General features: G+C 38.2%; 1 protein-coding gene across 1 annotated transcript; it reads right to left on the bottom strand.

Moving 5' to 3' along the window:
• OR12D2 (olfactory receptor family 12 subfamily D member 2) lies at window positions 1-4305 on the bottom strand. Its single transcript, XM_074347925.1, has one exon. The coding sequence runs from the start codon at window positions 2011-2013 to the stop codon at window positions 1087-1089; it is 927 nt and encodes a 308-aa protein (XP_074204026.1). The 5' UTR covers window positions 2014-4305; the 3' UTR covers window positions 1-1086.
• Between the last annotated feature and the right edge of the window lie 7939 nt (window positions 4306-12244).

The raw sequence follows: 12244 nt of genomic DNA, 5'->3' as shown, positions 1-12244 counted from the left end.
TTGTAAACGCTGGCACCCACCATTGTTTCAGCCCAGCAGCCACTTCTAGGAACTTACAAAATAAGGAACATAGTAAGTCTTGCCTATTAGCTCCTAAAATACTTCAGCAATTATGATTTATTGGCTTTCACTTAGTATAGGTTTGGTGACAGGTAAGAAAAACAAGACAAAATTTGATGAATTCCTCATATTTCACTGGTATTATTACATCATATTGCATCACATTACAATCTGTAAAAACGTATAGAAATAGAAAAGCAAAATAAATAAATAGGAAGAGTTTTGAAGCTTAAAATTTTTCAGGACCACAAATTGAGGGGAAAATAACATACTAATGAGCTAGAAAGGTATTCCTGAAATGTTTTTTTCAATCTGCCTCGACCTTTTTTTTTTCTGCCTCGACTTTTAATAGTATTTTACAGTAACCTTTGACTATCCAATTGAGTTATAAAACATCTTTGGAGTCAGAGTTTACAAAACTCTAGGTAAACCATTGGTTACTGTATCTCTGTTAATTAGTATTCGCAATTATTTGTTTTAATAACTTACTTGCCTCCCTGCTTGAAGAAAAAGAAATCATGACATATTGCTTACAAATTTCCTTTAAGTCATATGTGAGTTAACATTTACTTTTCCAGTTGAGTAGCCATGGTCCTTAAAATAACAGCATAAACATTTTATTGCTCACAGTATAATATGTTAATATACAGGGAACACACAGATAAACAGGTGTAAGTACTACCCAACTACACAATATATGAGTAATATTGGCAAGTGTCTATATGTGATTTCATTCAACAACACAAAAGAATACATAACAAATTGGTTTTGTAAGCTGATATGTCCCCAAAAAATTCAACATTAAGATTCCATGGATAGTGTCCCATTTATTCAACTTTCCCTTACATTATGTAGGAATGCATTGTTTAACACAACAAGACTAGACTTTCCCATTTGGTTTTCCTTTATACAGTTTTCTTTGTTTTACAAATAGTAAACAACTTGAGAAGCAATATAATTTCACCTCTCAACTTTCTTATAGCCTATTTATTTATGCCTCAGAAGAGTTCTCTGGATTTCTTCAGGTCAGAGACTCCTTCTGATCACCCTCCTCAAGGCTCCCTTTACTTCCTTGTTTCTCAAAGTATAGATCAGTGGATTTAGTACAGGAGTGACCACACTGTACATGATGGCAATGATCTGGTCCTGGTCCATGGAGCTACTGGAGGCGGGACGAATATAAGTGAAGACAACAGGAACATAGAAAAGAACAACCACCGTGAAGTGGGAGGCACACGTGGACAGAGCTTTATGAAGCATGCTGCAAGAATGGGTCTTGAAGAAAAGATAGACAATAATGTAGAAATAGGACAGAAGTATTAGAAAGAATGGGGCCATGCCCAAGGTCCCTGTGACAGTATTGAGCAGCCACCGGTTGAGCTCAGTGTTCCCACAGGCCAACTCCAGCAATGGCTTAACATCACAGAAGAAGTGATGGATCTGGTTGGAAGCACGGAAGTTCAAGCGAGAGGTCATTATGGAGTGCATCAGGGCGTGGGAAAAGCCAATGATCCAGACAGTGAGAGCCATCTGGGTACAGACCTGGTGATTCATGATTAGAGTGTAACGAAGTGGTTTGCAGATGGCCACAAAGCGGTCAAAAGCCATCACGGCCAACAACATGGCCTCCGTGCTGCCCAGGAAGTGGAAGAAATGAAGCTGGCTTATGCATCCCAAGAAAGAAATGGCTTTGTGTGTAGAGAGGAAGTTCTCCAGCATCTTTGGCAGTGTCACCGTGGAGTAGCAGATATCCAGACATGACAGGTTTCCCAGGAAGAAATACATAGGAGAATGGAGTCTTGGATCAGAAATAACCATCATCAGGATGGCTCCATTCCCAGCCACAGTAACAGAGTAAATGGCAAGGAAAACTGCAAAGAGAAAAGGCTGCAATACTTGGATGTCTGTGACTCCCAGGAGGAGAAATTCAGTGACTGTTGTTTGATTCAGCATCGCTTAAAAGACAAAATAATATATGGAAAGCTCTCTCCAATGGGAACCAGAGTCCACCAGCTGAGATGCTCCCACCTAGACAACAGTAGTTTGAGGGAGAGCATTGTTGTGTTAAATAGTCTCAGCTCTAACCATTGTACAGTATTTGGATCATTAGCTTATAAATTATTAAGGTTACATGTTGGTGATGGACTATTATGCAGTCCCTTTTTAAAATAAATTTATCATGAATATTTTTCTTTCTCCCAGGGATTCAGTACATGTTTCCAGCCTACCATCTTCTCTGTCTGTGAACCACATTATGATATGACCTGCTTTTTATGGTCCTAATTCAGCTCTAACCCAGGGAGTACATAACCAAGTACTCCACCACACTGCTACCTCCTGACCTAGTAAGAGACCACCTGAAGGGTTTTTGCTTAAGGAAAATAGAAAGTGAGAGACTAATAAGAGCTATAAACAAACCTGAATAGAGATGCAGACACTGTAGAATTTGTTATAAAAAGGAAATTATTCAAAGTTTGGAAAATCCCTGAAAGGAGAAGAAAAAGATTTGATGTGACTAGAATAAAAAAGTGAATTAACTAGGGAACATTTCAGGGGATCCCTTGGGATTCTGGGCTTTCTAGCTTGAGAAAAATTTGAGAGATTGTCTTCATTTATTACATGTCTGTGAAAGGATGGCTTCTAGAAATTCAGAGTAGGTTTCTTTGACAGCCATGTCTATTTTGTATATTGTTAACAATTTATCACTCTTGTTTAAGATACAAATCATATGCCAGACCTCATTTTTGGTTCTCTGACCCATAAAACAAAATCATTTAAAAAATTCAGCAGGGGAAAAAACCTGTTTCCCTAACATTTAAAGAAAATAGCAATCAGACTTTCTGTATTAGATGATTTACTTCACTGCATCCTGAATAGTTACAGATGCATATTTACTCTGGAGAATATCTAGAGATACAGCAATAAAAATGTAGGCAGTAAAGAGCCTTCCTAATCCACAAGCACAGCGAGGAGTCCATCATAAGATAGGAAACCAGCTCTAAATCCTGGGCATTTAACTTTAATTCTAGCAAGAAGACAGACAATATGGGTAACTCCCCTGCCTGTCTCTTGTTTCATTCTCATACCTGATTGAGTGTTCAAATTCCCAGCTAGGAAAGCTTTTCCAGTTTACACTCCTGAAAAATAAATAGTAGAAAAATATTTGAAGTGACATACCACCTTGGGATTGAAGCACAAGCTCTTCATCATCCAAAATCTCTTCTTTCTGAAATTCTGCCTGTCTTTTATGATCCACAGATCTCTAGACATTCAAACCCTGAGTGTCCCCTGGGTTTGAGATGGTTATTGTAAGAGTAAACAAGATGCCTTTCTATGACTGCAATCAAGAGAATTCTCCTTGGGAAATTCCTATCTTGAGATTCACTTTTTTTTTTTATTTTTCCTATTTTCTTTCTTTAATATTCTTCTTTGTTTCAGAACCATGGACTTCTGCTAAGAATTTGGAATGACCCAGGAAAATGGTCACAGCGGAAAGTCACTGAGCTTCATCAAATTTAGGAATTTCAGAACTGGCCTTTTCTGACTTATGAATAGGGATGGAGACATCTCCCCAATATCCTGGGGCCCAGTGGGAGGTCTCCTGTGTTGGCTTCAGCCCTGGACTGCGAGCACCAGTCTCTTCTCAAACCTGGCCAGAGAATGTTCCCACGGGTCTCTTCCCCATCTGTTTATAGGGGTGGCTTCATCCAACTTCCCCCAGGGACCCCCACCCCCACTTCTCACCTGTGAGTCCTGCTAGAGAAATGGAAAGAGGCCCCCAACCGCTGATGTCCCTGGGACCCCTGTGGGCTGTCCTCTTCCCCTTTATCTAAAGTGAATCCCACCGGGAAACAGACTCCTGGTCCTAGGAAAGCTGTATCTGTCTCTTGGAAGTGCCAGGAACAGGAAAAGGGAGTTTGCCATCTGGCCATACATGTTCTCCTGGTCTTTGGAGGTGGTCATGTTGTCTGGTGCCCTGGCAGCCATTTTCTTATCACAATGACCATATTGTGAGGGATAAAGTCCTGGCTCTCAGGATATCTGGGAGGGTAGACACACTATCTGCAGACTTCTGGGCATTACGAGCAAAGACATTTTCTGTTTTAATCAGAGTTGGTTGGATTTGGTGCTATTTATAGCTCAGAGAATGTGCTCACTGACCCTAATGATGACGGTGTGATGTTGATGTGATGGCACAGGAAGATCAGCAACAGCTGCCACTTTGCAAAATGCCTGTCAGTTCCTCCAAAGGTTAAACACAAAGTCACCAAGGACCCAGGATTTCCAGTCCTAGGAGAAAGGAAGCCGTGTCCCCACAAGGGCTGGCATCCAATGTTCACAGCAGCAAATTCACAAGAGCCAGGAGGCAGAAACAACCCAAATGGCCATCAGAGCGTGAGAGGGTGCAGGTGATGTCCGCCCCCATAGCAGAACACTGCTCAACCATAAGAGAGGACCAAACACTGAAAAAGCTTCTAGGTGGATGAACACTGACACCACGGCACTCGGTGAGAGAAGCACGCACAGAAGGCCACATATGTGTGATCCATTCACACCAAGTGTCCAGAGCAGGGAATCTGAAGAGATGGAAAGTCGATTATTGTTTGACTGGGGCCGAGGGAAAGGGGGTCAGGAGGTCACAGCTAAAGTCCTCCGGTTTCTTCTAGAAGTGATGAAGATGTTCTAAAATTGACCTGTGGTGCAAATGTACTAAAACCTATTGAATTGTACACTTAAAATGGACAAATTGTATGGTTTGTGAATTATATCTCCATAAAGCTGTGAAGAACATGTAAAAAGACCCAGTCGTGGAAATGTGAAGGTGGGTCCTAGGGAGCCAGAGAGAGTAGTTAGGTGCTCTGCGGAGGGCAGAGGTAGGGTGCTCAGATTCAGTGCGGACTCACCAGGGCCAGAAAACCTCTGAGCCTTTACCTGCATTAACCTGCTCATTCTGCAGGGGGGCCTCTGAGCAGAGGCATTGAATCAACTGTCCAAGGATGTGGGTTGAGTGGTGTCTACCAGGGTACCATGTTCTGCAGTGTAAGCCATTAGTGTTATTTGATTTTTAAAATTTACTTTAATATGTTAGCAAAAAATTGTTGATTTCAATTTTGGCAGAGAAATTGGCCTCCTTGAAACTCATCTGGAGGAAAAAATATTAAGTCCGAAACACAGTATCACTAAATTATTTAGTTGAAATGTTTTATCACTAGAGACTTAGTACAAAGTATGATGTGAAGATAAACTTTGTTTCTGAAGCAGCACATCCTTCTGGAACAGCCCACTCAGGGGTTGTTCCTCTTTAAATAGCACTTCAGTGGAGGGCTGAGCACATCTGTACTTAAAACACCATTTGTCTACTCGCTCTTTTCTTGAACACTACACCTTCCAACATTCTATGAATTGATTTTAAATTAAAGTAAGATTTGGTAAAACAAAAAACAATGAAAAATAGATTAACTGGCTCCACACTCTTCTCTCCCCAAAACAGAAGAGCTGGTGTTATTTCCCTCCAAGGGAGTTTTGTGTTCATTTCTTCAAAGAAAATCAGGAAAACACACATTTAATAAAAAGCTCGATTCGTATCTGAGAGCCCAGACCCATTGCTAGCTGAGATCCTGGGGACCTGGGGACCTGGGTCCCTGCAGCCCCGCACTGGGTGTCACCTCGGGACACAGCCCCCTGTCACCCACTGCCCCGGGAGTCCTGGGGCTCCACCCTCTTCCACTTCCCAGGGCTGTGAAGGATTGTGATAAACTAAATCTGGGGTAAAAGTTATCCTCTAAGGTTTTTTATGCACTGGAGAAAGAGGGACATTTTTGTTGTTGATTTCAAATGAAGATTGGAGAAGTGGAGGCATTCATGCTGACGTGACAAAAGAACTTTTAGTAGAAAAAGTACAAGTGATATTTCTACATGACAATGTTCCCCTGTACATATTTGTGTGCGCGTTTTAGGGCGCAGACGTCTACTGTCAACTGTAGTCTTATGGGGTTACATTTTTATAAAAATAATAATAAAAATGGTCTTGTTTTTTATTTCTGTGTGGAGTTTAATTTACTAATTTTTAAAATATTGTTCTTCAGTTTATAGTGACTGATTTTTAGAGGTGAGCTAAGAGTAATCAGTATGTAAAATTTATGGAGTAATGACTTAAATGTTTAATGGTTTACCACCTACATACCTCATTTGGACATTATAAAATTTTATGGCTCAAAATAAGCAAAACCCCATAGTTTTAGCATAAGACAGTCATTCATATTCCAGGAGAGGTCTCAGACTGGTGCTGAGGTTGTTTCCATGGTTATTGCATGTCAGGAGGTTCTCAAATCTGTGCCTTTGAGATGAGTTGGGCATCTACAGGACGATGGTCTCAAGATTATGGTCAAAACACAAAACACCAAACACTGTTACATGTAGGTCAGGACACAGATCCTCTGCACACACTTACATTCATGTTTTGTGTGAATTAACTTTAATCCTGTGAGTTAACGTCATGTGAGCCCTCAACACACACCCCCCAGGTCAGGCCCCCAAGACCAGCTACTCCTGAGATGGGATAAGAACGTGGTCAGAAACAGAGCCCAGGGTCCAAGGTCACATGTCCAGGACCCTTGTCAGAAAAGTCAGATGTGAATGTCTCCTGATGGGAATGTTCTGTTGAGTGAGAAACCACCCGTCTGCAGACAGAGAGACTTCCAAGAAGTATGCAAGATTTGCAGATACTAACTACTATATATAAAATAGATAAATGACAAGTTTCTTCTGCATAGCACAGGGAACTATGTTCAATAGCTTGCGGTAACCTATAATGAAAAAGAATATGGAAATGAATACATGCATGTATATATATGACTGAAACACTATGCTATACACCAGAAATTGACACAACATTGTAAACTGACTATGCTTCAATTACTAAAAAACTGAACAAAACAAAAAAAAAAAAGTGTGCTCTCAGCAGTCCCAGCTCCGGTTGTAAATCCAAATGAGGGACCCTGGCTTTCTCTCACGGCTGGTCACTAGAAACACACAAGTGTTCCTCGCACATGCTCACGTGTGGGCAGCCTGGGACTAGGAGCTGCAGAAACACCACATTTGTTTAAGACTAGAGTTGGCATTTCCGGGAAATTGCAACAGCTTGATCTTTTGGTTATGGGACTATGAGTGTCTGTCAGTGGATAAAATTAGGCTGTGGCCTCTGTCCTGGTTTTTCTGTAATACTCCTGAAATCAGACATTACGTTCAGCACGCAGAAAGAGGAGAGAGGAAGGGAGGAGGCAGGCAGCACAGCTTTGTCCGCAGGGACTCTGACAAATGCGATCTTTCCCTCTATGTGGAGGAGAAAGCAGAGAGGACAAGAGTAAAAATCAGGATTTCTTTCTCTTAAACTATGGAAGACAGATATACTTGTTGAAAAGAAGTTGTGTAAACATCAAATGTGTCTGCGTATGTATGCGTACGTGTGTCCCTGCCAGCTGTGTCTGTAACTCTGCCTCTGAACCTGTCTGTCTGTCAGGTATGAGTTGATAACTTATGAGAAAAGAAATAGGGAGAGAATAAGTCTTTGGAGAGAAAATCCCAAGACATTAATGCCCAACATGCCACTGGGGAGGTTTATACAGGATTTAGTCTGTTTGTTCTCTGAACATAATAAGAGATGGATTTGCTGAGATTCAATCTTACATGTAGATATAAGCTGTTTGCAATAAAATGAGTGTAAGAAGTTTTGAACAACTAGAATTATCTCAGATAATCTTATTTAAGGAGACAGTGAACACACATGATCTCTGATTTCTGGATATCATTTTTGAGCCCAAAGTTTATTTTATTATAAAGTATGTAAAGAAGGAAGTACAGGGCAAATTTGCTGAGAGTAAATAGGAAAAAGTGAGCTTAGATTAGGGGAAGAATTTTCTGATGAAAATTGGTTAAGATCACTGGAAAGAGTGAGTGAGAGTAACTGGGGAACCTCTTTGAATCTAGGCTGTGAAAATTACAGAGTGAAACAACAGGTGGGCTCATGATACAAGTCATTAGCTAGTAAAGCTTTGAATTTCTTAATCTATTTGTGTATACATCTGTGTGTACATTTTTACTTTTTTTTATTGTTTGTTTCTGGGTAGACTCCCATTGTGATCAAGTATAGGTATATGTTTTAATTAAATGTCTGAGTGCCTATATCTGTTTTGTTGTGTGTGTGTGTGTGTTATAAAAAGATATAGAAAATATAAAGAGAAGAAAGACAAGGAGAGAGAAAAACTTAGGTGAGTAATATCTTAATATATTGCAAAATTAGTAATCATAAAAATGGTAGGCTCTAGTCCTAGTGTTAAACATGTTAGATTGCACCTAGTGTTATATAATTACATCGCTTTGCAATAGTATTATTTTTGGTGGAAGAGGGATGGTGCTATTATCCAGAAAAAAATAGTTTTCAGAATTGTAGTATAAAGCATTTACTTATGTATTTTCACAGGAGTACATCCCAAATCTCTGATGTAGGCATTGGTTAGAATGTCCTTCTGTTACATTTCTGATTCCTGAGATTAACCCTCTTTTCACCCACTACCAACAATTCTATTTAGAATATTTCTTCTGTATCCATATCTGGGGAATGCAGCTCCTAGACTTGTGTGTTCTTTCACCAATTATATAATTACTTAAATTTTAAATACTGTCTATTGACAGTAATTAATCATAAGAATCACTAGTGTCTTTGAGAGCAGTCCATGACAAAAATGCATTGCTACAACAACTGGCCTTATGTGGCTAAAACTGCTTACTTAAACACAAATACTCATTGCTCACTTTCTGTATTGTCATGTCCTCTGATAAAGTGGAGGAGTATTTTGTGACTATAGCATCACATTCTGGGGAATATTGTGGATAGACTATAGGTTAGAATGCTTAAAAAAGAACAAATCTGACCTCTTGAGGGGAGTTTGTGTAGTTGACAAACATTTAACAGGTAATCACAATCCATTAGTTAGTTCAGCAAATACAGAGAGCATAAAAAATGTTTCACACACTGTTTTAGGTGCTGGGTTGCGTTAATGAATAAAATAGACAATAATTTGGGTTTTTTTTTTTTTTTTGAGACTGTAAGCTGAAGACGAAAGACAGTATGTATAACAAAATCCAATACACCAGATTAAGATAAGTGCCATTAATAACAACATAGCAAGAAATGGTAGCAGAGTATGGTTTTTCTTTGTTTGTTTGTTTGCAATTTAACATAGGGCGATTCGAGAAATCCACACTGGGAGGGGAGCTTTAGGGCAAAGACCTGAAAGGGATGTGGGAATCTGTCGTGTGAATGTATCAACTGTAAAATTGCTTCATACAAGTGGAAAGCTGGTGCACAGATCTCGAGATGTGAGTGATTAGTGTGTTATAGGAACAGCATAGAGGTCAGGGTGGCTGAGTGATCAAGGAGTAGAGTGGAAGTGGAAGCCTAAAGCATTAGGCTTATATTTAACAGAATAATCCTGGATGCTGTCTTGAGAATAGTGGGCTGGTCAAGAGTGGAAATAAGATCATTCCAATAATCCAAATGAGTGATGATGATGCTTGGCACAAACAGAATCACATAGAAGACAGTAAGAAATAGATTTTGCATCTATATTCATGAAACAGATGGTTCTTCAGTATTCCTTTCTGTTAAGTCCTTTCTCAAGTATTGGTAGCCTTACAAAAGAAGTTGAAAAGTATTCTCCTTTTCCTTCTTTAGAAGAATTGGTCTAAGTTGCTAATATTTCTTGCTTAATTATTTGGTAGAATTCATGGATGAAATTTGGATTTGGTATTTCATTCTGCGGGAAGATTTTTAATAGTAGCTCCAGTTTCCTATATTGATAAACTATTCAAATTTTTTTCTTTTACTGTCAGTTTTAGTAATTTACTTTTGATTCGAAGTAATTTGTAAATTTCATCTAAATTGTTAAATTCATCAGCATAAAGTTATTCCTAATGATCTCTTATAATTTTTGGCATTGATATTATCTATAGTGACACTACATTTCAAATTGATCATTTGAATTCTTTCTCTTTAACAGTCTTGCTGGAGTTTGTCAATTTCACCAATCTTTTCAAATAATAATTAAGTATTGACTTTATTGACTTCTCCCTATTGGACTTTCATTTTATTTTATTTTTTCATTATTTCCTTTACTCTCTTTAGGCTGAGTTGCTGGTTTTATTCATTCATTCATTCATTCATTCATTCAGCTCCTTGAAATGAAACTTTAGGATATTGATTTTCAATATTTCTTCTTCTTTAACATATGAATTCAAGGCCAAAATTTTCCCTGTTTCTTTCTTTAGCTGCATAATAAAAGTTTTGATATGACTCATCTTCATTATCACTCTGTTAAAATACTTTTAAATATCTATTTGGATTTCTTCTTTTATCCATTTCAAGCATTTAGTGAGTTTCTAGATATCTTTTTCTTACTGTTTTCCCATTCTTCCATAGTCAAAGAAAATTCTTTGAATGGCTCAATCTTTAGAAATTTTTGAAGCTTTTTTTTTTTAAAGACTCAACCTATGCTTGATTCTATAAATATTCAAGGTGCACTGAAAATAATATGAATTCTTTTCTTTTTTCTATTGATGCATTCTATTCTACATAGTCTTAACATCCACGAATCATAATCATTACTGCCTTGTATAGTCATTTTTTATCTTTGTAAAGTCAGTTTTTCCTTATATGTACACAGACACATACCTATTCTGGTGATCTTCGTTTCTTTCTGCATTTCTTCCGCCTAGCATCTTTTCCTACTGACTAAAGAACTTCCTTCAGTGTATATTTTAGTGTAGTGATATATTCTCTTAGTTTGTGTTTTCTCTTTTTTGTAGGTGTGAATTCTTTTCTTATTGGGTTAAATGTTTATATACGTTAATCAAATTGGTAAATTTGGTTTATATTCTTACTAACCTTTAACCTATAACAAATTGGTTATATTCTTACTAACCTTTTTTGGTTTTTCCTTCTAAAGGCATAGAGACAGCTGTGTTAAAATTTTCTATTATGACTGTGAATTTGACTATTTCATCATTATTTCTGTCCACTCCTAAAGCTATTTTACTGGGAACTTACATTGGACTATGACATTCTGGGCCAGTTATTAGTGGGGACTTGCTGTGTGTATGTGGGGTGTGGGGAGGGAAGTATAGCAGGTACTTTTTGCAGTTTCTCAGTTCAAGGGCTCCCTCTTCTGTTAGTAAGGCGGCAATTATTCTCTTTGACAAATGGCAGGCTTTCTTTGTTCTTCCTGCATTTATTATGCCTTTTTCTTTCTATTTCCCTCAATGCTTATGCCTTGTCTTGTTCTAATTCCTCCCTCCACTCCCAAGTGTAGAAATTCCCACTGAATGTGGGGCCCTTTTTTCTGGGGCTGAAAATTTTGGAGTGCTTTAAAAATTCTCCTGTTAGGATTTCTCACCATTTCAAGTTTTTCTCCACTGCGCCTACAGCTCCACCACCATGCTGCGATCTTGTGACTACTGATGCTAATTATGCTGTTTTTTCTTTAAACAGGATAAAATCAAACAAAAGTTTAATAACATGTATATAGGGGAGAGATCTGAGAGAAAAACTGAGTAACTCTCTATGCTGTTTTTATTCCCTCTACTTACACAATATTTGAAGTTTCTGGGTTTTGTGTTTCTTAGTTGTACTGAAGGTTTAGGTTTTTACATGGGATGTGCTAACTTCCTGAAGCTTTTATGCATCTTAGGGGAAAGGGGAAATCCTCACTAGGCTACATCTGTGTTACTGTCAGAACTGACTCGTGAGCTGAACAACCAGCTATTCCCTTTGTATGTTTTAAATTTGTCTAAGCTGTAATTCTAATGCCATAAGTAAGATTACGATCATGCTTTACATTTATACTTTGTAAAAGTGTCCTTGATCTATGTCTGATTTATTCATAATATGCTCCTTTTATTAGTCTAAGGTGTTTTTACTGCTTTAGAATTTATCAGGTACTGTGTCAGTCTTCCTCCATTTTCTTGTAAGTAAATTTAGCTCCTAAATTACCCCTAAATATTCTTCATGTTGTAGCTCACCCTTAGACTCTTCCAAATAGTAAACTTGCTTCACTTAACCCACACAATGTAAAAGTAACAATTCAGAAAAATCAACTCATCATTATCATCGCATTTTCTCCCCAAAGCA

This window comes from Camelus bactrianus, chromosome 20, assembly GCF_048773025.1.
Source record: "Camelus bactrianus isolate YW-2024 breed Bactrian camel chromosome 20, ASM4877302v1, whole genome shotgun sequence".
Lineage (NCBI taxonomy): Eukaryota > Metazoa > Chordata > Mammalia > Artiodactyla > Camelidae > Camelus > Camelus bactrianus.
The sequence above is the reverse complement of the archived record's forward strand: the minus strand, read 5'-3'. Positions and strand labels throughout refer to the sequence as shown.